This window comes from Ostrea edulis, chromosome 3 (assembly GCF_947568905.1).
Source record: "Ostrea edulis chromosome 3, xbOstEdul1.1, whole genome shotgun sequence".
NCBI classification, from domain to species: Eukaryota; Metazoa; Mollusca; class Bivalvia; order Ostreida; family Ostreidae; genus Ostrea; species Ostrea edulis.
In genome coordinates this window covers 40,189,295-40,215,420 of record NC_079166.1, presented here as the reverse complement: position 1 = coordinate 40,215,420, position 26,126 = coordinate 40,189,295, and the positions used below count along the sequence as shown (strand labels likewise).

General features: G+C 34.5%; 1 protein-coding gene across 1 annotated transcript in view; it reads right to left on the bottom strand.

The window, feature by feature from the left end:
- Positions 1 to 834: 834 nt before the first annotated feature.
- The window catches only part of LOC130053552 (aspartic acid-rich protein-like), a 40,401-nt gene continuing 15,109 nt past the window's right edge, over positions 835 to 26,126 (bottom strand). The window contains exon 4 of the mRNA XM_056160893.1: positions 835 to 968. Within this exon, the coding sequence (XP_056016868.1) occupies positions 835 to 968 (134 nt within the window). The remainder of the gene's footprint in view (positions 969 to 26,126) is intronic.

The window sequence follows — 26,126 nt, the reverse complement described above, 5'->3', positions numbered from 1 at the left end:
ACATTGATCAATGTTCGTTACCTTCACCTTTCATACAAGTAATAATATGACATACAGAATTATAATGATTTTTATTTCAAATAAATATATTGTTTTTTGACGTGTATTACATTATACAAAGGACCAGAATATAAGGACAGTTCTCAACATGTCCCCAAATCATCTGATTCAAAAATTGTTTGAAATGTCAAGAATAAATCTAACACTTCTATATGATTGCATCGTATTTGTACATCATTAATGATTGTTCCATGTGGTTTGTCACTGTGTCAAGGAGTAGAGATTAAAACGCAATCTGACAGGTATTTTAAAATTCAAATGACTTTAATTTGACAGCAATGCCGGGTCACAGCTCATATATGGTATACTTGCAATATCTGCTTTAGTATCTCCATCGCTGTATCTAAAGCATTGATTTTATAATAAATTAACCCATTCTTAACTTTGTTCTTAATTATTTATAGATTCAATAAATCGTATCTTTGGAAGTGTCACATTGATTTGAATTACTGAAATAGAATATATTTCCATGTAATTATTATAAGGAAACAACCGGAATCGGAATGTTAAGGCGCGGCATAAGCTAAAATAGATTTTAAAAAATGAAAAGTGTAATCATAATAAAACTTTAAGCATTTAGTTGCAGAAACGTACAGTATTAGATATTCAAGGAAAGGTGTAATTAAGTGGAAAATGTTTAAAAAGTAGATCATGCAATGCATAATAAAGTAGTTTTAAAACAATCGTCTTTCCTTTTTATTGGAATTACTTTCCAATAACCAACACTTCTCTTTGGTGGGTGTGAGCAAAAGATGGTCAATCAACTAGTAATAATCAGTAATAATTATCATCACCACCAACATTATCATCGTCATCACCACCAACATCATCATCGTCATCACCACCATCATCATCGTCATCACCACCATCATCATCGTCATCACCACCATCATCATCATACTGGGTACCTCAAGGAAACTGTATACATTGCTGCTGGTCAAAACGAATGTCTTTTTCATGCCCATTTCTCGATTTGGATGTTCTCACCTAATTCTGCTCACATCATTCCCTCAACTGTATCTGATAGTCCATTTCCTATCCAACTGAAAATACTCTGTACAACTGAATTTTTACTCTCCTCTTCAGTGACACTGTTTTGTGACCCACTTTCCTATGATATGAAATGCCAGAGATCGTTCGATGGTGTAGTTTGTAAAGCATCTGAGGTCTTCTTTTGACATGGACTGTTATTTTATAGTTTTCTGAACCATAACAGCAGATATACATGTAGTCTGGTGCATGGACTTTTAATGAGCGTGTCTTTACTAGCATGGAAGACATCGGAGTTTTAGGGAGAATTCAGACCTACATTCCCCTCCACTGATGATGATTTCAATGTATTTGAAACTGCTTACGCACTATTGCCTTAGTCGTGATCTTTGATATGTTGACACTGACACTGTTGACACTGATCTACATACAATACAAGGTTAACCAAGTGCGCCATTTCTTAAACGCAGGCTGTCTTTCTCTCTAGGTTAGAAAATAAAAAGATTTAGATTTCTCGACCAAAACTTGCATTTCATTCTGTGGTTCTTATTCACTGCAAAAGTAGGTAATTTCAAACAAATCTGTAATCGTTTACTCTGTTTGATGATTCTATTTAAGATGATCTTCAGCTAACTTATCTTAAGATTAAATTAAATGGAAATGCCATAACTTCTGCCTTCTAACACGTGTAATGACGCAATAATAAACTCGAAATGTTTATTGAATAGTACAAATAAAGACATTTAGAGCATGCAATATGGAATCAAAATATGCACTAAAAGTATGTACATGTATTAGCTCATCATAACACATTTTGTTCTTTTAAGCATGTAAGCTAAAAGCATTGTATAACCTGAACTATCTATAAATAGAATGTTACATTATAAGCATATTTGGAAGTATGCACCTGTGCACTCCAAAGGATGGGTTCTCGCTTCACCTGCTTGACATTGTATCTAAAGACTTTTCAAATGAGTTTACGCATGTATATTTCATAACGCTAAAACAACAATATTTCATAGCTTAAAGAGTCACTGTCAAAACAATGGTGTCTTTGACGAAAAACTTCCATTAATGTGTACTTTGTATAGTAATTATGCAGGGTCACATGTAGACTTTACGGAACCATAACACTCGATTTCGATGAAAATCACAAAATGAAAAAGTTAGATTTCACCTTTCATTATGATTAATTGAAGAAAGCATTAACACCTTTCTGGATACTGGATTATTTTTATACAACATAAAAATTACTATGGAAATAAAATGATTTATACATAAATTGCAGATTGAAAGTAAAGAGCCGTGTACCGTGATCTCTTTTTGGGCTGAGATTAAATTGCATTTAATCGGAATTATCAGTCTTGTTTGGATATTTAATGTCTACCTCATTGAAACAGCGGGTTTGAATTCAACTCTCTCTCTCTCTCTCTCTCTCTCTCTCTCTCTCTCTCTCTCTCTCTCTGTTTCCAATTCCAATTTACAGAATTTTAGTGTGCTTATACATGTATATGATAAATGTACGTAGATTAAGGTTGGGAACTTCTTTCTCCTTTATATCTATTTTTAAATATATGTTCCATGGTACTTCCGGTTTGAGTTTCATAAAAAATTTCAGGAATTCAATACTAGATACCGGTAGTTTAGATGTCTGGAAATGGAAATTCATAAAAAATTAGAGCATGTTTATTTGAAAGCACGGTCGGTTTTTTTTTTTTTTTTTTTTGGTACTTTTGGCCAAGTTTATACACTGTACATATATTATAATATTCGAATGGTCACAATGAGGTCAACACTATGCAAATACCAGTAGTGATCGCTTACAATATGGAGAGACAAAATGTAATTTCTGACATATTGATGCTTATCGTGACCACGTGATCGTTCCCATTGTTCTTTTCACACAACCTTCATATAAGTACATGTAAATAACAAGTGCAATAAGACATTTCGATAAAGGCTCTAAATCCTGAGTGTCCGCAATTTCTTATAGACATCGTGGAAATCCAATCACCCCAATCACAAAACACGGACTCGCACTTCATGGCATTCAACAGTAATTTTCAATGTCAGACATTATTGAACTCCACGGTCAAGATAACGATAAATTAATTTAATGAATGTAAAAATTGAACTTAAAATTCGCAGAAAATGGACAGTTCATGTTCTTTTAAATAGATTGTACATCCTTTTTATGGCTAAAACCTATAAAACGCCAAATGAACATATCCACAAAAATCCTGGATCTAAGAAATATTGTATAGATATCATCAATTATAATCATAGTTTTCACTTTTCTCTCTCTCTCTCTTTACCCCTTTCTCCGACCGCTTGGCTTGGCGTTTCAAAATGAAACACAATCTTGTATCATTTCTATTCTTAAAGAAGAATATACTTTATGAAGGGGTAAATATAATGAACAGTGACAATTTCATAACCCCTGTAAGGAATACAAAATTAAGAGTTGGACAAACACGGACCCCTGGGCATATCAGAGGTGGGATCAGCTGCCTAGAAGGAGTAAGCATTCCCTGTCGATTGATCACACCTGCCGTGAGCCCTATATCTTGATAAGATAAACGGAATATTTTAACACGAGACCAAGTTATTGAGCTTTATGACAAATCATTCGATGATGCACCATTATCATGAAAGAGATAGATTTAAATTTACATAACTTAAAGTACTTGCTTCCGAACCCCATGTACTTAATTTCCTTCGTCAAGTGAATAAAATACTACGTTAATTCATGTATCATAATTTGATGTACATGATGCATGAGAATATAATTATTATTTCATAGTTGTCACTATACGGTATATGTTCATTCACACTGGGATCTAATGTTGATTTGTCCCATGCAGTTTAACGGCCGAACAATGAATTTCTCTAATTAGTAACCACCTGTTTCGGATGATGAATAGGTATTTTAAGGAAGAAGCTGGTTTTTGTGGTTTGCATGCAAATCTTAGTATGAACGAACCTCTGTGATTCAAGCTACATTCAGACTTTGGTTTGTGAATGAATATAACATTTTTGTATTCATAAATGATTGTTTTAGTTAAGTACACTTCAGAATCATATTTTGTTATGCAAAACTAACATCTGATTGGATACTCATGAGGTGGACAGTAAATGAGGATTTTGTCAGAGAGAAATACAATGATTAATGATGTGGAAATGAATCCCCGTAGACAGAATGGTAATCATTTATTTGTGATAAAATTAAAAGTGCATTTCATGGAATGTGTCATTTGATGCAATGCATGCTTTTTTTCTTCAGGTGTAAAGATGGTTCGCAGAAAGCTGATGCATATAAACAAGAAATCACATTTCCATGAAGCGATATCGTGGTTATGAACGTGGGATATTATGTGTCATATTCTTTACTTTTACATCTATATTATTATTATTATCAATTAATTAATTACCTTGGGAGTTTTATGAGAATCTTCACGCACAATTTCAGTTTGCATCTTGTTCTTACACTGTAACCTGACCAAAGATTATTTGACATATCTAAGGTCATACTGATAATCAAAAATATTAACATAGTCTTATGCTAACATAGAACAACATTTATGCAAGATCAATTTTATACAGATCCTGCATTAGCCATGGCTGCACATTGTACGTTCATGTAGCATTGCTACAATATGGACGTCTTACTATATAATATACTACGTATATGGTCAAAGGTCAAATGTCAAAGGTTGACTTCAAAAAGAATTATAACTGTGACGAAATATATAATTTGGTCAAGGTTATAGGAATACGATATTTTACAATGTGACATACTATAAACATATATAGACATACACTGTTGATTGCGTGTTTTACTTTCGTTTTTCACTTCTGTACAAACATCACCAGCAGTAGATGAATTGCCACTATTCTAGAACTATTATAGAAGGGCTGTGGTATAGAAGTTTTTTTTATCGTGTTAATGCCTGTCGTGACACGGAGCCTCAATTATTAAGTTCTCATCTGACTGACCCGCAGCTCTCACCTCTAAATGCCGAGAGTTTGACACAGCCATTGGGTCTCATTACGTATTAGGGTTGACGCAGCCAGGATACAGGCGGGGTTTGAACCAACCACCTCCTGTCAAGACAGGATCATTTCAACCACTGAGTCACCGATATTTAGATTGATCGATATGTAGATAAATAAAATATTTAGTTTGTGGTTTTCAAGAAATTTGTGTGTCTTCTCTGGACGTAGCCTATTCGTGAATCTACATGTACATGCATTATCCCCTAGGAAAAATCTTATATCTACTTATTTCAGACTTGAAATTCGTGGATCTGTTTACATGCATGAAACAAACCAGTCTCCAATTCGTTGACATTTAGTGCCAGTGAATTTTAGAAACCAGGTTTTAGATACGGCATTTCATAGGAAAAAATCAAATATCTATTTGTTTCACTTTTGAAAATAATTCAAATTACTGGTGGGAACATTTTATTTTGGTAATTTCAATGCATCATCCAAAACAGATAATCTTTTCTATTTTAGTCTTGTTTATCTTACAATAATTTCATTCAAAGAGTCACCCGAAAACTCGTTGAAATACGTCATGTTTACTTAGAGAATGTACATGTATGACAATTAATAACGCCATATAATTCAAAATGTATTTTTATACGAAATCATACATTCTAAATTGTTCAAAATTTTGTTTTTAAAACTTTTGCCATTGTAATTGCTCACACTTGACCATTCATCATTACCAATAAATATTCAGAGAAAATATTAGATTTTAAAAGCATGTTTGGTTTTTGTTTTTGTAAATATCAGCAATATATAAGGGAAAGTTGTTTTAGTCCTTTTGATCGACGTCTCCATAATTTTTAGGACTTAAAACACGGAAAACGAAAGTAAAATACTATTTCATTTTAAAAGTACCTGCTGATTATTTACCAGATTATTTCACTCATTGAATAAAAAAAAGCTATAAGTTCAAAGTAAATATATTCGTGAATTGTTGAATTGCTGTTGAATGATCTAGAATGTAGATCCTGGGAAGTTTAAGTGTTACGGGTATTATTGATGTAGATGTAAAACGAAGTCCAGTGATTTCAAGCTGATTTTTGTGTAAAATCATAATCTGACAAGCTCCAAATAGCGAAGTAGACCCCACTATTTCTTTACTTCTTGACAAAGTCAAGGGTCTCATTTACCACATAACAAATTACAAGATATTGACTAAAACTTCCTTTCTGTTAAGAGAGATATTTCAGAAATGAATTTAATTTTTGAAAATACACCAACGACGCTCGATGCCGGCATTAGCGCTTCATGAAAAGTATGACGGCGTGAGGCGTTTGCATACATTTTCAAAAGTCAGGGGTTTATGATCCACATCACGTCTGATCATTTTTTACTTGGTTGATGAGGAATTATGCTGATTAGAGACCGTTGACTAAGACTAAGAGGAGTGCTGTAGACTATTGTAAAAAAAAAACCAAAAAAAAAACAAAACAAAAAAAACCCACTCTTGAATAAAAAGTACATTAACTATATGTGATAAGGACCCATTTTGACCACTAAGATAGTGAAAAAGTGTAAAATTAAGACCTTTTCAAACTTTCATTTGATTTACGACCAATTCTGAATGATATCGTTACTTGCCATTCGACTTCAGAAATGAAGCATATGACCGTCTGTCGTTACTGTCACGGGAAACATCAGATGTAATACTAGTTTTGTGATAAAAGAAATTTATGCAAATCGGAGAACATGATTTATTTTTATACCATGGATATATCTTCCAAAGAAGAGGAGAGGGACTTGTAAGTTGTTAGAACTTGTTCCCAATCCTTTTGATTTCATCAATAAAATATGTTCAAAACAAAGAAACATGTGTAGGAAATGTTTGTTGAAAGAATGATAATATAAAATGGTTCGTCAAAAGATAAGAACAAATTCTGAGTAAGTAGCCTATTTATGGTGTCATATACATCACATATGTCTTAAAGTTATGTATACACTTTTCAAGTTAAATTGGAAGCTGTCTGCATGACATGGCCAAAATTGCCCGTGTCATATAAATTCCTTTAAGCTTTGCAACGTTTCAAAATTCATGTAGAAATGAGGTACAAAGGTGAGGTAAAAGAATTCCTCCATTATTTCTTCTTCTTCTTTGCAAAGGAAACATGATAATCAAGAAGGAAAAGGCGAAGATAACGAACAGTGATCAATCTCATAACTCCTATAAGCAATACAAAATATAGAGTTCGGTAAACACGTACCCCTGGATATACTAGAGATGGGATCAAGTGCTTAGGAGGAGTAAGCATCCCCTGTCGAGAGGCCACACCCGCCGTGAGCCCTATATCTTGATCAGGTAAACGGAGTTATCCGTAGTCAAAATCAGTGTACCAAGACCAACCTTACAATCGGTATAAAACATGTCAGACAGCATTTGACTCAATGATAGGTTGTGTTAGCAAACTAGATCGTTATAACGACTATAGAATTTGCGAAATTCTGACTTTAAACGAGACTGTTGAAACTCCTGCATTTTCAAATTACTAATCAGTAGCCTGTCTCTATTTACAATCTGACTATACGCAGAACAAGCTCTTGCATATCAAATCAGTTGAGAGATAAAAACACTATATGCAGGTGATAATGAAATATTGCTACATAAATATGGGAAGTCGACGATGTAGAAGCTGAAATCATCCCGTTTGAGTTGACTATGTGCCGTTGATGTCTACTTTCAATAAAATATCTAAGTATGAAGCAGGAGTGGACGACTCTGTGGTGTCTTTTATTTCGAACTCACAGGGATATATCGAATCTACATATGAATGAGAGTTATTATTGTTAATAAACAAAACGTCGTCGATATATCTTAATGTCGAATTGAAGGCCACAGCAAGATATATTTAATTCATACAATGCGGCATAAAAGTACTTTATATTGTACGTGTAAAACAGCAACAAAGCCAGATTTCAAAAACTGACGCAAATATGTATTTGACATATATAACCTTTTCATTTTCAAAACAAGGCAGGATCCCAGTTTATGTTTGCATGTAACATGACTATTATCAACATGCAACCAAAGTCGACAGTTTCCACGATGAAAACTTTTACAACGAAAATTTTCAGGTTTGTTTTCTTTGTACATACGCCTTAAATTGATTTATCATTAACCTATGTCGAGATGTTGAATGTTTTCGATGTTCTTTGGATAATTTGGCGTTCTTGCCTCCATACTTTGTTTCTTGACTGATGACAAGTTCTATGAAATGCGTGGGCATTTGTCTCAATCTTAGATGTAGACCATGTAATGAATTTGGGTGCCAGTCTTTATGTAAAAACGAAGTGTATCCTGTGTAGAATTAATTTTGATCCACTTATGTATGAGGTATCTTATATCTATGACAAATAATGTTAATTTCAAACGATAAAAAATCGTGTCCACGTCTTTTAGGACAGTTCTTGTGTACAGAATTACTTTTTAAATACCGGTATCCCACTAGATGACGCCATCCTAGCCTTCTGTACAACGTCTGTCATTTCACTCAGTGTTCGATATCAAACGAGTGGATGATTCCCTTATATCTGATAGTTTAGGAGAGCTTCTAAAGCCGATAATTCTTTCTGAATCTAATGGGAAGTGTGTAGAAACACATCATTTTCAAAATACAGACTTCTCGAGTTTTCAAATCTTTCCTTTCCTAACTAAAGATTTTTTTTATGAATGAAATGGATCCTTCGCAAACGGAGATCAAACTTTCGCCTTTTTGCTCCTCGTGCTCTGCTCTATATTTACAGGCGTAGTTTGATTAGTTTGGATTGTGTTACTTCTGTCAAACTCCCCAGCCATTCCCTTTCCTCCACTGTTTCTGTGTAAATGCATTTAAGTTGCGTTCCAGTGGTTTTATATTCCTTTCTCGTCTGCTGGGCATTGTGGAAATTACTGTATTTTCCATCACTTTTTCCAGTACACCAAATCGCTCCTTCCCTAAGTTGTACGCTACTGTTGTCATATATTTTCTAGCCTTACCTCATTATCATGACTCGTGGTCTCTAAGTCAAGGTCATCATCAATACGATTGCATGCCTCCTAGTAACTTGGTCATTGAATCATTTCCTTCTGTTGTTCAACAATCTGCAATGGTTGTGGCTGCTGCTATGAGTCGAGTTCTGATTTAATTTTCCCCATGTCTCTCTAGTCGATGCCACTGCGCACCACGTCTGCATTCTCATGCTACACCAGTTTGATTTCAGGCGATCGATTTTGAGCTCTCTGGTGTTCTTACACATACTTATTATAGAATGAAGTTAATTTCGATGATAGAGAGCATACATGTATATATAAGTAAGCCGTTTTCAATGCCTTTAGAATACGTTGTAGTAAATTGCATCTGGATAGTAACTGAAACTGGTTCTAACCGATAAATGAATACAAATCAAGATTAAATACAATACTGTTATTTTATAATGGTGTTTTAGATATTTTTCGTAAGGGAGAAGTATCAAAAGTTTATATTTCCAATGTTAAATATTGCAACGATTTTAATTTACAGTGTTGCATTTTTTTCTTTGTGACATTGATGATTCATCATTCAAAATGTAAATGCTAGACTTCATTGCATGTTCTTCTTGGTATTGTGGTATTGGCAAACAACTTAAACAAAATTTGCAAGCAACCCAAAACAAAGTTGTCAGATTTATTTTAAATCTAGGTCCTAGAGCTAGCATTTCTAGTGACATTCTAGATTCTTTGGGCATCTTAAAAGTGGATGACAGAGCTACTCAACTAAGATTGAACCATGTATTTAATATATTTCATGGTAAAGCCCCACATTTAATCTCTATGATCGATTTTTTCTAAACAATAATAATACTAGAAGTGCTACAAACAAAATTTTTATCATACCTAAGATAAAAGGCAAAGAATCTTCTTGTTTGTTTTTTTACAATGCTATCAAGGATTGGAATAATTTACCTTTAAATACAAAAGAGTTTTAAAGTTTTAAAAAAGCTGTAAAGTCCTTATTAGCCAACAAGGCAAGGGGCATAACCAGATAACATGTCCAATTTTGTTTAATACTTACTAGTGAGGTTTTTTTTTATCACTAGTATTTTTTTTATCACTTTAGTATCCTAGTACAAAATAAGTTTGAGGCTTGTCATTTTTCAATGCATTATGCAACTATTATTCAAAACCTGCCAAATTTCCAATTGATAGTCATGTAATGTTTATTCTTTTTGTCTGTTGATCATATATATTGTATAAATATAAGGACCCCATTGGAAATAAACTAATTTAAGCTTTTATGGGTTATCCTGAGGTTAAGATATCATCATTTGTCATGTTATTCATACAGTCACTTATTCTTTAACTGTTATAACTGCATAGTGCTATAGATTATGCCAGGTTTCAATTTGTTATTTTAAATTTACTATCATGACATTCTGTGATGTTTTATACTTGAATAAAATGAAATGAAAGATTGTATCATCTTATGATATTAATCATTTTATTTCACTAAGTAGTTTTGTTTGTATGGTGTGTTGTTTTTTTTACGTCCTGGCATTCAAGAATGTTTCACACATGCGGAGACGTCACCAGCTTTAGTGAAATGCCAAGAATTTTGACCTATGCATGCTGTTTATTGTCTTATCAGTGAGGGTTCTTTCTCGTTCAATGCCTACTGTGAAACGAGACCTCCGTATTAAGGTCGTATCCGAAAGACACCCGACTTGTAGCGTCGGGTGTTTGGAGAAGGAAAGTCATTATCTATGCTTGACTTGGTGTCGGGATCGAGAATCAAAGCCGGGTCTCCAGGTTGCGAAGCGAGTGTTCAAATCGCAAGGATACCGAGGCCGATGTTTCGCTCAATGCAAAATGTTAAAACTCCGAAGATAGGTATGTGTACGTAATTTAAACGCAGTGATGATACTATGTTTCTTAGTAAGAAATTGTTAAACAATATTCAATTGAAGTGAATTCGTGCACTGGTTTACTTCTTGGACAAAACCCATTTACCAGTTTCTGGAAAGCAAACTAATTTAGTATCTCAAGGTGATCAAACTTCATGAGGAGTGTATTACTACCATGCCATAATCAGTATTACGCTATCATGAGATACATGACAATGAATTGACAGGCAATTACGATTTACATGTTAATTCAATTTTTATTTTTAAAATAGAGGTTTGAGCATTGTGTCTATAAATGAAAACGTCTTTCAATCAAGTGGCGATAAAGCTGTCCAATGTGCCACAAGTCTCTGAAGGTGCTCCTTGTAGGTCAAATATCAAAATGTTTTCTGACACCTTAGCATAATTTTAGTGAAGGATGAAGCACTTATTTTACAGCTTTGAATTCTGTGACCCCTGGTTTAGTACATTATATCCAGATTCATGCCAGGTGTAACAATAACTTCATACCACTGTAACTGTGAATATGCAGTATGTAAAAGTGGTTGTCATTTATAGAATGATGCGGTGAATATCAAACAACACAGAGGTAACGTCAAACTATTAATAGACTTCAGGCAACAATTATAGTAGCAAAAATGCTAGTGCAGTCCATGCAAGACGCGAAAACTCAGGTTGGCGTAGACGTACTATGCCAGTTCTTGATATTATTTTCACACTACAATCGCCCATTATTGAATTAGTGTAATAAATGTCGTTGATAATACATACGGAATACAGTAAAACAGACAAACTACCAATTATAGACAGGAGAAATAATCCTTTTGTCGGACTGTTTATAGGATTAAAACTCTTAAGTAATATTTCAGACATAGAGTATCTTATTCTACCAATGTACTATATAGACTATTTTTACCTAACACATTATCAATAGGATATTAAGTATCCTACTGGAAATTATGGAAATACATAATGTATTTATCTTATTAGGAATTTTTATCCTATACACGTATTTTATAGATAAGGCTATCCGAAGATGTCCGAAAGTTCAAGTAAAAAGTAAATTTGAATTTCGACCTATTCCTTTTATCTGGGATGAATTCAAATAGTTTAAGTAGGATAACGTATCATTTATTTATACAGAGAAAAAGACAGGCAAAACCAGTTTAAACTTTATTTGGCGAGTATTGGCCGTGGCATAAAGCAAGAATTTGTGGGATGCCATTCAATAACAACTCATGTGGGCAAACCCACACAAAAGCAACATCAACACAAAATACAACATCAATCAACAACTTCAGAAAAGACCACCCCGGGTCAACCGCGGATGGTTACTTAATTAATTAGAGTATGTTAAATTAACCCAATATTTAGCTCAATTATGCAATGCATTATGATAAAAGCACTCATTTTTTCAACAGCAAGTTTCACCAAATCACAGTCACAAATCACAGAACAGTTTCAAAATCATTGGCAACACAATAGATATGGATCAATTGGGAGTTGATTTAGAGTTCTAGAATCAGTTGGGAGTTGTGACAATAGCAATCATTTGACAACAGTCACAGTTTCACAAATTCAGTCACAGTTCAATTGCACAGAACAGTTTCAAATTCACTGTCCATACACCAATACATATAGAACCAGTTGACTTGGTGTGCGCAAATCCACATGGCTGTAAACCGGTTATCCTTGTTTGCAGTCATCCCACCAAAGGGGGAGCCACCAATCAACTGACCCACGAACAACCTCGCCTAATTTCCTTAAATTTAAGGATACACTGCACTTTCCAGGATTCAACACATAAAAACCCAGTTCTCAGTATATTGCTGAGAGACACGTCATAAAAAACGCCATCCACCATACTCCTTACCTGCAGCATGGGCTTACCTACTACACTGTTGACTTGGGAACAGTACCTCTCCAGTGCCTTGTCATATTGGAATACATCCACTTTGAAAGTGGAAGTATTAGGAAACATAAATATTTGTGGGGAATTGATGGTTTAATCAATTGCTGGCATTTCGAATAATTAACCAAAATGTATGCAGAGGAATGCCCCACTCTCTAAGATCATACCCACAATGAGAATTAAATTTCCTATTCCTCAAGATATAAACATTTTTCTTGAAGTTGAAGCATTTCAAACCAGGGTATCTCAGCCACCAGATCCACATGCAAAACTCCCTTTACTCAACCAAAAAGCTGTGAAAGCTAGCTCAAAGATGGTTGAATCAATACCCCATCCTCTAGCATTACCTGTTTCTGCAATATTTAGGGCATGATTGAAACAAGTAACTAAACAATATGGAAATTGATGCTGTAGCGATTAATAAACCACAATACCCCAAATATTGGGTCCAATTTAAACACAAGGCAATACCACACAAAATACAATCCTTTCTTAGTTTTCTATATATATTTGGACAGTTAATGGACCTTCAATATACTCCATACAAGGCATGATTTTAGACTTTCATCACCCCGTTTCATCATCATTGAAGCACACTCCTGTTAGGACACTAAACATTTAAAATATGGACTTCATGAACCTTTAATGATCTTGTCAAGATAAAAAAGCACATCATCCTAATTTTGCATTTACTAGAAACCAATAGTCATGAACTCTGGCTACCCAATAAGAGCAACTTTAACTTGATAAGTAAGTTACCAACTGTACAACATGGTTTACTTCGTCGCCCAGATCAGCAGATGCGAGATAACCAGACTATGTACTATATTTTTAAATTGAACTGAGACCTGTTTTATTCAATTTCTAGCAACTGAGATATTTTTATTTCATAGTCTGTGAATGAAGTTGATTGACTCCTGCAAATTGAGAATCGTACTCTGTATTTGGTGTCGAACACCGGAGATGACAATATTTAATGGAAATTTCAACACAAAATCTGTCCCTAATTCTAATACCTTCTTAGAATTCTAGCTCTATTACTAAACACTAACCAATGAAAGATATTAACAAGATACCATAACTGCTGTCACCACTATGATAATATCTTGAAAAAGATAATGTTCAACTTTTACATAACATCACGATTATCCAATATTTAGGCAATGGAAGAAACACACATCCAAGAAAAAAGGCCCCACATCCTAGATCAGACATTTGATCCAGCAGTGTCCCTGACAAATTCAAGACTGTAAAAACACTAACCACATAATCTGATCCTTTGATACTAGACTTCTACTATGATAATGTGGTTCACGGACCCCGCACATAGGGTCATGCCCTCTCGTAAGGAATGTATGCTTGATCTGACTGCCATGGTGGTCTAAAGGTAGAGCGCTCGTCCCACATTCGGGAGGTCAGAGGCCCGAACCCCGGCCGCGATAGACCCAAGTCACCAAAATAGGCAGTAACAGCTACATCACCGAACGTTCGGCATCAGCCGCGAACGCCATAGGTCCCGGATACAATCTAAACAAAAAACCTGATGTCCCGAGTCACAGCAGGCTGGGAACGCCAAAGAACCCCCATTGGTCAATGGCCACAAGAGCCGAGCACAGGCCCAAATTCAAAGCCCCCACCCCCACCCCACGATTGAAAAACTCTCGAGAGGGACGCCAAACAAGACACAATCAATCAATCTGCTTGATCTAAACGATTTGCAAGGGAAATTGGTCCCAACTAAGGACTTCGTAAATAGGACTTTTCTCCTACCCATTGAAATTAAACTATATCAACTATAATTACTTGGGTTATATGGACGCAAATGGTAATCTCACTGCATCAATTAAAAACCCGCGATCTTACGCTTAATTCACTCAAACTTGCAATTCAATCCAACTCATCAGAGTGGCACTACCTGAATTCCACCTATCGACAAGAATTAGATCATCTAGGTAATGATCAAAAGTGTCCAAGCTAGCCTTATACTTTGTTCAATATTGATGTAAAAAAGTTGCCAGATTTAGGACTACTTATGCCACCCATTGGGATGCATTTATCAACATAGCAAAAACATATTTTGAAAAAATTAATAACCAGACTCCTAAATTAACCCAAATCAATTGAAAAGCGCTTCGACAGCCAGCTTGCCTTAGAGTCCCCTGTCCTAATTTGGTAATATATCAACCATTCCAACTTGGAAAATGTAGATAACGGTATATAAACTAGACTGGGACCAGTAAACATAAATTCAAGAGAACGCCCATTACAAATCTTGAAGGAAATGAGCTGAATCGATGTTTGGGTGTTCAAAATAGCAAGACAGCTATGATGGGCCCCAAATACATGGTCAATTTTGAAAAAAAAAATTTGGAGACCAAAATATGTGGAAGCTCCCCACTGCACTTGTGTCTATATAATGCCAAATCAGATAGATCACCTGCATGATATGGTAACTGTAATTAAAACCCATGACCAACATTGTGTCAGTGGGTTGTTGAAGAGTACATAAACAATAATATATTGGGGATTCATTGACAATGTGACAATATAAACATCCGAGACTGAACTGCTCATGATGTATCTTCCAACCCATAGCACCATGTTACCCCAGCAGCACCCACTCGAACATCATGCATGTATATAAACAACCACCAAAACTAACTCAGGATGAGATTTCAAGGAAAGCTATGTACAGTAAATCAAACAATTTTCAACTCCCCTTTCTCACTTCAACTATATCAATATCTGAAAAGAATCTCAACGACAAGAGCAATGCACAATGTACTTGAATTCGAGACACATTGGAATTTGCTAGACAATGATAAAGTTAAGAGTACACTAGTATCATCAGGATGGAAACTCCTTTATATGAATATGCAATTGTATAAAGGACACCACAGAGTCGTCCACTTCTGCTTCATACTTAGATATTTTATTGAAAGTAAACATTAACGGCAAACTGACAACTCAACTGTATGACAAACGGGATGATTTCAGCTTCTCCATCGTCAACTTCCCACATTTATGTAGCAATATTCCATTATCACCTGCATATGGTGTTTATATATCTCAACTGATTCGATATGCAAGAGCTTGTTCTGTGTATAGTCAGTTTTTAAATCGAGGTAAGCTACTGACAAACAAGTTGATGGTACAGGGATTTCAACAGTCTCGATTGAAGTCAGCATTTCGCAAATTCTATGGTCGTTATAACGATCTAGTTCGTCAATACAACCTCGCATTGGGTCAAATGCTGTCTGACGTGTTTCATACCGATTGTTAAGCCGTTCTTGGCACACTGATTTGACTGCGGATAACTCCGTTTACCTGATCATGATATGGGGCTCACAGCGGGTGTGACCGGTCAACAGGGGATGGTTACTCCTCCTAGGCACATGATCCCACCTCTGGTGTGTCCAGGGGTCCGTGTTTGCCCAACTATCTATTTTGTATTGCTTGTAGGAGTTATGAGATTGATCACTGTTCGTTATCTTCACCTTGCATATGCAACTTGTACCTGTTGACCATCCAGAAACATCAGACTGCACCCTTGGTATGGAAAACTGTTGCTTGTCCCAAGAGTGATATCAGACCAAATGTCACAATCAGGGATGTCATATTTTGATCCTGTTCCTGTAATTGGTCCAGCCACAGCTCTGATGCAACGCTCATCTTATCCTCTATGTTTAAACCCAGCTGTGTTTAGAGATGGAGTGATCTCAATCACTCGAAATAAAAACAGCATTCAGTTAATCTGCCATATTTCAATTCTGTTTAATAAATACAATACATCAGGCACGTAAAATAGATTGGGAACGGGGGGGGGGGGTATTGGCAATTAATGAACATTTTTATATTGGATACCTCCCCCCACCATTAAAAAAAATTATTTATATAGAGTGGTGAACAAGAACTAAGAAATATGTAACTCTTGGAATTTAGACTTGAATCCATGTAGTGGAGGACGACCCCCCCCCCCCCCCCCCTATAGCAATGGAAACTTTGGAGGGGGTGAAAGTTTAGTAATAAAGATTATTAAACTTCCTTTTCTGTCCCCAATATGAAAGGCGATCTAGGCGCCTGTTATGGTGAAAAGCCGAGATTCTGCATGTCTTGCCTGTGAGAGTCTGTTTTTATTACCAAAGTATGACTCAACAGGCGGATGTAGGATAACATGATCCATGCGAGTTATCTACTATATCAAAGCAGGCGACACATGCAATTATTTTAATAAAAATCACTCATCTTCAAATATTTCAAAAGAAATAAGCAAGTGAAATTATGAATTTTTTGGAAGGTAGAAATATGATGGTCTTAATAATGCATGGCTGCGGATCTATGAATTACCAGTTCCAGCCCAACTAGGTATTTTTTTAACAGATGAATATACCTGAACAATAAAAAAGTCACATATTGATTTCATGAAACCACGTTACTGTGCATGCGATACAATCATACCGACATATGACATGTAATTAGACAATCTACAACCACCCGTACATATTGATTGCCAAATATTCTAAAAATCGTAATGCGATTAATAGATAATTAGTTATATAATATCGAATGCACTAAAATTTTTCAACAGATGCCATGATACAATGGCTATCACAAAAAATACTTCTCAAATTATTTCTTCGACTGCTCTGGTTGAAGTCAGCATCAGAAAGGAGGCCGATCCCGATGTGATGCACATTTGTACTTATTTATTGGGGCCCCAATATCGCCGCACCCGAATTAAATGCGAGTATTTCTCGTAAAATAAATGCATCTATTTTGTATGAAAAATAGATGCTCATAGTGTCGTTATCGATATATTGACCATGTTAGTTCGGAAACAAAAACACCTTAATTACTAGTGCGTATGTACCTTTATTTATTTATTTATAGGAAAGTATGTGCATCAAGGTTTCAGAAATAGAGCAGAGTTCCCGTGCACACAGTGAATTTCTACGTGTATATTATTTTGACCTCCATCTGTTGTTTGTATTTTCATCTGTCACTCATCAACATGTTTGAATTTATCAATTATGTCGTTGTACATGGTAATATATGTAATGTATAATCCAAATAAAGAGTGTGAATTTAAACACAATCGCTTATTGCGTCGATATCGTTTGACAATACAATCAAATGGAATGGGCGAACACGCGACCTGCAACCCAATAAATGTTGACACCGAGTAAATAAAACGCAGATTTGCATCTAACCGCAAGTTTGATATTATATTTAATGGACTTGTCTCACAATTTTCGCAGAAATGTGAAAATTAAGAACAGCACATGGTCCTCTACCATTGGTATTATTCATAAGGAACTGGTATAGTATTTTACGTGTTTCTTAAATGTCAGAAGTGAACTCGGTGTGTAAACTGGCACTCTGAGATGGGCACCATCTCTCTCTCTCTCTCTCTCTCTCTCTCTCTCTCTCTCTCTCTCTCTCTCTCACACACACACACACACACACACACACACACACACACACACCCCCAAACTTCCATTGACTTTGCAATGCTTGATCGAATTCATATCATACAGTAATATCACATGTACGACATGAACGAAAATGAAGGCATGACTGACCGTTCAGACAAAATCTATAATAGTAAATAAGTCTGACAATTTTTGAATCAAGATGATGTAGAATGCCCCTCAAATACTACCAAATTTTAAAAATCAATACATTTCCAAACTATTTACTGTGTAAAATAAATATTAGTACATGAAAAGGTAAAGAAAACGCAGAGTGATCAATCTCATAACTCCTATAAGGAATACAAAATATAGAGTTGGGCAAACACGGACCCCTGGATATACATGTACCAGAGGTGGGACCAGGTGCCTATGAAAAGTAAGCATCCCCTTTCAACCGGTCATACCCGCCGTGAGCCCTATATCTTGATCAGGTAAACGGAGTAATCCGTGGTCAAAATCAGGGTATAATGAACGGCCTAACAATAGATATGAAGCATGTTAAACAGCATTTGACCCAAGAACAGGTTGTAATTTGCAAACTAGATCTTTATAATGACCATGAAATTTGTGAAAAGCTAACTTTACATATATTTGGAAATAAACAGAAAGTAAGTGACTTGTCCTGACTATTGGGTGACACTTTAAGGGATTTCGTTAAAGTAAATTGAATGTGGATTTTGAAATTAATGATTTTTTTCTTTCAAAAGTGTGGTTCAAAGAATTTGCCACACAGTAAATCATATTTGTTATTTAAAATCGTTAAACAAGCACGTAATGTAGATTTTCTTCCTCATTTTTACAATTTGTAATGACTGAAGAATGCAATAGTTGTACCTTAGGAACACCCAGTATGTTTCTGTTCTCAATTTTAACTGGTACAAGCTTCTACATTCGTGACATCAAGACATGTGGTATACATCTAACTGGTTTTAATATGCTTTGAATAATGTGTTAATGTAATTATATATGACAGATTTACGATGCTTAATTGTATACCAATTATGATAAGCTCCTTATAATGATTTCATGTTCTTCCAAATAGATCTATGATTATTACAGAAGGCTAATGATTTATAGCTTTTTTAACTGATTAAATAAAACAGGCATGCTCGTAAGAAATTAGGGCAAACGTTCGCTTAGTATAGAGATTCTAATATTTTGATACATGTTTGGATTAAAACAAATGCCTTTTGATGTTGACAATAATTGTGGTGATGGTCGACAGAAAAATTTATTTCAGCTTTATTCTAAATAGTCAACCTCGTACTAACCAGAAAACATTATATAGCTTTTTCAGTGAGTATATTATAATGATTTATGATAAACACGGAAAGGTTGTACCTGGTATTTCAAAAAGATTGTTATCGTAAACACGTAGGGTCGCTTTTCAAAAAAATAAAAGTGGGGGGGGGGGTGTAGTCAGAAAAGTCGGAAGTTGACTTGAAAAAGGAAAGATTGTGAAATTCTCTAGCCCTACATCAGGGATTCGGTCTTTAGGACGGGGCAGAATGGATTTATAGTGCAAATGCATTAAACACTTATCTTCTTAAATCATCTTATCTTTCATCGGTTAGAATGCATTTGATGTTAAAAAGTTATGTTTTAGGTAAAAGAGTGCGATACTTAAAGTAAATTTATCTTCTTTACTTCAGCGCATTGTTCCAGATCCTATATAGTTGTATGAAAAGGTAAGGATAACGAACGGTTTTCATCTAATAAATCCCATATTGAATACAAGAATGAGAGTAGGGCAAACGCGAACCCAGGAAACACCAGCGGCAGGAGGAGTACGCATCCCCTGTTGATCGGTCACAGTGGTTATGAATATTTCCGACTTGTTACTGAGGCTTTAGGGAGCAGCCATCATATACTGAAAATACACTACTTGGAAAAACTGAATCCACAAACTTAGGGACCATTTACTTCCATTAAAAAAAATAATCAAGATATCTTATTTGGCTGTTTATTGGAGAGTTATTAAATTGTACTCAGGTGACCATTACTGCCCATGGGCCTCTTGTTCTTTCTTTTCTTTTTTCTTCGCTTAGACATTTCGGTCATTGAATGTTAGATAGATGAATGTGTACTGCATTTTGTTATATATATTGCAATATAATAGATATTTTCTTCAGTATTCGTACCTAATTAGTAGTATCATAGCGATAAATGTTGCCTTCAGTCTCCTGGACGTTCTTTGAAAATATAATTTCAATCACTACACTTCATATGATTTTAAAAGATTATCTGAGCATTGTGAGTTGTCAGAGGGAGAGTACTCATTGATACAAACAGGGGAAAATTAGTTCTGACGTGCGGAATCCGCGTAGAGGATCTTACTATAAACAGGGATTTCCTGAGGGGAAGCTAGTTATGGGGGAAAGCCCGCTCTATAACATCGGTCATTGGACTTAAGGTATGTAAATACTATTGGAAATTTCTGTCAATCAATTTTTTTTTCATTTAAATAACTTTAACAACTCATAAACTAACTAAAAAACCCATATTAGACATACCTTTGTGGGTTTATTTTCATACTATGTGCTACAGAGCACATATACCCCCTAATGCAAAAGCCAAATTTTAACACATTGATGTTTTATTAATTTATGCACCAAAGCACATCATATTAAGCTATAATATATAAAAACCAATAGATATTCATTTACTGAGAATTTTTTAAAAGATATTCAATTGAAAACAAACATAATTGCTGTTTAATCTGCTCACATCCTTCAGAAAAAAATCACAGAATATCGCAATTTTGAAAAATTCTCAAAATCTAAATTGTTTACATGCCAGTTTTTCATTAAAAATATTTAGAATTATATCTAAGGTTAACAAAAAAACATATTTTACCATAGTTGACCAGAGATATTTTGCAAAATGGACTCTAGAATACGTAAACCCCCATGTAAAACATACTGAAAATTTTGTCCTACCAGACAATTAGAACACAAGGAGAAGGGGGGGGGGTGCAGCACCCCCATCGCTTCCTTTTTCTCACATTTTTTTTGTGTGTGTGTGTGTTATTCTTTTTTCTTTTCTTTTCTTTTTGTTGTTGTTGCTATCAATCATATCATACATAAAAATATATATACATGCTATCTAATACTTATAGAAAAATTAAATGTTGTGTAACATACAAGTAGATTCTAGTAACTACAGCTCATGTACAAATAATTTTGTTTCTTGAAAGTACTTATGAAGAAGAATTCAAATATTCAACAACTTTGCTGATGATTTTCTGAGACTTTGTAATTCTGGGTTTCTTTGAACCAAACACTAACTCACTAAAAACAGTTTGAATTCCACTGTGAGGGTCACGCCTATGTATGATTTTTAACTTGTTCAGGCTTAGATTGCAAGCTATGAGCCTTTTAGAGATCAGTGTAGATATTGCATTGCTTTGTACCATTGGAGCTAGTGATGACGTGACACTATAATAATTCATGGAAAATATATCTGAAGATTCACATTTGAATGCTAAATTTGACTCATACAGTTCTCGTAAACTACAAACAGACAAAGAAGTTATAACCGGAACTTTCTAGTCGGTGTTTAAAACATAAAACCGGATACGTAAAAGCACGGCCTTTCCTTAACACTATTTCGTCTTATCTTCTGAACTTGAATATTTATGTCGGAATAGTTCAACTATACTTGAAATGAAATTGAAAATTGTTTTTCATTACTTATCTATGGCATTAAAATAGAAAATTATTGGGAGAGAAAGCAATGATACATGAACTCGAAATAAAAGAGACCACAGAGTCGTCAACTTCTGCTTCATACTCAGATATTTTATTGAAAGTTGATATTAACGGCGAACTAACAACTCAACTTTATGACAAAGGGGATGATTTCAGCTTATCCATCGTCACCTTCCCATATTTATGTAGCAATATTTCATTATCACCTGCATATGGTGTTTGTATATTTCAACTTATTCGATGCGCAAGAGCTTGTATTGCTAATGGCCAATTTTTAAATCGAAACAGGCTACTGAAAGACAAGTTGATGGTGCAGAGGTTCCAACAGTCTCGTTTAAAGTCAGCATTTGGCAAATTCTATGGTCGTTATAACGATCTAGTTTGCCAATACAACCTATCATTGGGTCAAATGCTGTCAGACGTGTTTTATGCCGATTGTTAGACTGTTCTTGGTACACATTGATTTGACTACGGATAACTCCGTTTACCTGATCAAGATGTGGGGCTTACGGCAGGTGTGACCGGTCGACAGTGGGTGCTTACTCCTCCTAGTCACCTGATCCCACCTCTGGTGTGTCCAGGGGTCCGTGTTTATCTAACTCTCTATTTTATATTGCTTATAGGACTTATGAGATTAATCACTGTTCGTTATCTTCTCCGTTCATTCCTCATGTTACCTATCTAATTCTTTCATCACTTCTGGTTTACTAAACACAGAAGGATAAATGGTGTGCATTTTTGTTTTAATGTGTCTAGTACGTGATTTTGATATTCCTCTTATGCTTTGTATCCATTCGGACAAAGTATAAAGTTTTCCTTTCATACTTAATAGCCCATCGCTAGCATAATCCTCGACAAAATTCAGGACAGAGATGACGTTCTTTCGCCAATTGAAACACCGGGGTTCTCTGAATTTAAGACCTTTTAAAATAAGTGATTTAAGGTCCTTATTTTCAACTATATTAACATCATCAGTAATGACATGTCCAACTGGACTATATTTCATATAATTTCATTCAGGTATAAATTATCACAAATTGTCATGATTATAAATTTAATACAACAAATTGAAACCTTGCATAATCTATGGCACTAATGACACTATGTCGTTATACCTGTTAAAGAATAAGTAACTGTATGGATAACATGACATATTATGATATAATAACCCAGGGATAACCCATAAAGCTTAAATTAGCTTATTTCCGGTGGGGTCCTTATATTTACATAATAGATATGATTAACAGACCAAACAATTAAAAATTACAAAACCAACAATTGGAATTTTGGCAGGTTTTTATTAATACTTGCATAATGCGTTGGAAAATGACAAGCTTCAGACACATTTTATAATAGAATGCTATTTTTGTTTTTGTTTTTTTTAATAAGTATGAACATGATTGAACATCTTATCTTGCTAGCTAATAAGGAGTTACAGGGTTTGTTTTTTTTTTTAAATTTGCTAATTGTCCACCCTGTTGTTTCTTGGATGGAATATAATTGAAAAAAAGGAAGAACACACAGGTGGGTTATGTATACCTGAACACAATAAATTTTGTTTGTAATCAAAAAGTTTGGATGCAATAGTAGAAGTATATATATATATATATATATATATATATATATATATATATATAAGAAATACAGTGCGTAGACTTGAACTTGAAATATGCTGGAATACATTTGTTTAACGTTTCAACGTTTATTTCCATATTAATATATACACTATTATACATTTATATGAATATATCATGCCAAACATGATTATAAATTATCAAGATAATAATCATGGCTATAAGACAAACATATCTAGATCATTGATGTCGTATCTGATATCACAATATTAAATACTCATCTTGGCCTATGTATATATCTTGTGTCATATTTAGAGAGAGAGAGAGAGAGAGAGAGAGAGAGAGAGAGAGAGAGGAAAGGAAAGACAGAGAGAAGGGAAGAAGAGAGGGAAAGAGAGAGAGAGAATAAAAGATCATCAATAATAACGGACCATTTCTTCCAGTTGGTATTGAAATCAATAATTTTATTAGTTTCATATGCAATTTGTTTAAAGGAAAGGCAAAGATAACGAGCAGTGATCACTCTCATAACTCCTAAAATCAATACAAAATAGATAGTTGGGCAAACATGGACCCCTGCACACCAGAGGTGGGATCAGGTGCCTAGGAGGAGTAAGCATCCCCTGTCGAACGGACACACCCGACTTGCGCCCGACATCCCGATCAGGTAAAGCTCTTAACATACTCTTTATTTCATTTACCAGACCTTGCATGGATAAGTTATTTAAACATCTCATTTTATATATTCAATGTTTTATGGACTTTAACAAAATATTGAATGTTTAGGGTGATTGGCTTTTCTATAGTTCTCCAAATATGAAGGTAGTGGTATCAAAGTTAAAATTACAGTTTTTAATTACAAAAATTAATGAACTCTCCAAGTAAATGTTGGATAATGGGGCAATCCCACAACAGGTGATGATTGTTTTTCTTCGTTTTTACATAAATCACACAAATTTGAGTTTAATTTGCCAATTATAAACATAAAACTATTTGTAGTAAGAATATATTGATTAATTCTGAATTGAAATCATTGTAGTTTACTATTTCGTGTGGTTGAAAAAGGGAGATGGAATACAAACCTGAACTTTTTTAATGATGTTTATAGAGAATTTCATTACCATGGTGGTTGATTTGAAACCTGTGTCCCAATATTCTTTTAATTATATCCCGACATAAATAAGTCCACAAAGGTTACAATCAATTGCGTTAGACAACATTAGAAGATTTAAAGGTCAAATTTCCCCAAGTTTTTGTACAGAAACTACGTTTAGTGAGATTACTGATAAATGGATTCCTAGTGATCAACATATCACAGGTTTTACAGTTTTTGACAGAATATTTGGAGATTGGGCACACAATGTCGGAGAAAGAATAATAAAAACAAATTCTTAATGAAACATGGCAAGCTTTAATTTTGGTATACATGTATAACTTTTCATTTCTGTACCAAAGCTGTTTATTTATTTTTTCAACCAACATTCTGTAAATAGTTCATGGTATATCTTCATAACATACATGTAATATAGAATTTCAGAAGTGTTTATTTTTTTCAGAGAGAGAGAAAGAAAGAAAGAAGGAGAGAGAGAGAGCTATGAAGATATTTGGTTCCATCTGTTGCAAAGGACATCAAATTTTTCAGTATCACCATATTTATAAGAAATGAATTTTTGTGTTTCATAGAATAACTTTAAAAATGATATTGCAAAATGCACACTCAATTTTTTCTCTGTACACCTTGCTGGATAAATATAATACTTTAACCAAATGATGAAAATAGTTTGTATATCCTTGTTTTTCTCAAGGATGCCTATTATGAAAGACTTTTTTTGTAAAGACTTGTTGACAATTTTTTCTTTGTTCTAAGTAACCTTCAAAATCAGCTAGAAATGATTGAACACAATTACATTACAAAGCTGTTTATTTGACTACTTTACATATGACAAATCTTGATATCCTGAAGAATAATCCGAGGAACACCTACCATTCTGTTAGAACCTGTGCTGAACACCAGAATATATACTGAATTCCATGATTATGGATGTTGCCCATCAGAGACTCTATAAACCATCGGGGGTAATAATCAATAGTCCTTCAGAATCATGTCATCAGTCCCTTAAACTGAAATTTACTAACAAAGGAATAAAGCAGCATTCTTCGTCATAAAAAGTTCAGTCTTGCATTCCAAAAAAATTCATGTTCAAGTTTACACCTTGTATTTCCTACATACGAGTATATACTTCTACTATTGCATCCAAACTTTTTTATTGCAAACAAAATTTATTTTGCATAGATATAGACCATCCACGTGTTCTTCTTCTTCATCTTCTTTCAACTGTAGTCCAGCTGGACATGTCATTACTGGTGATGTCAATATAGTTGAAAATGAGGACCAGAATCACTTATTTTAAAAGGTCCTAAATTCAGATAACCCCGGTCTTTCAATTGGCGACAGCAATTCATCTCTTATGAATTCTGTCGACGATTGTGCCATACGATA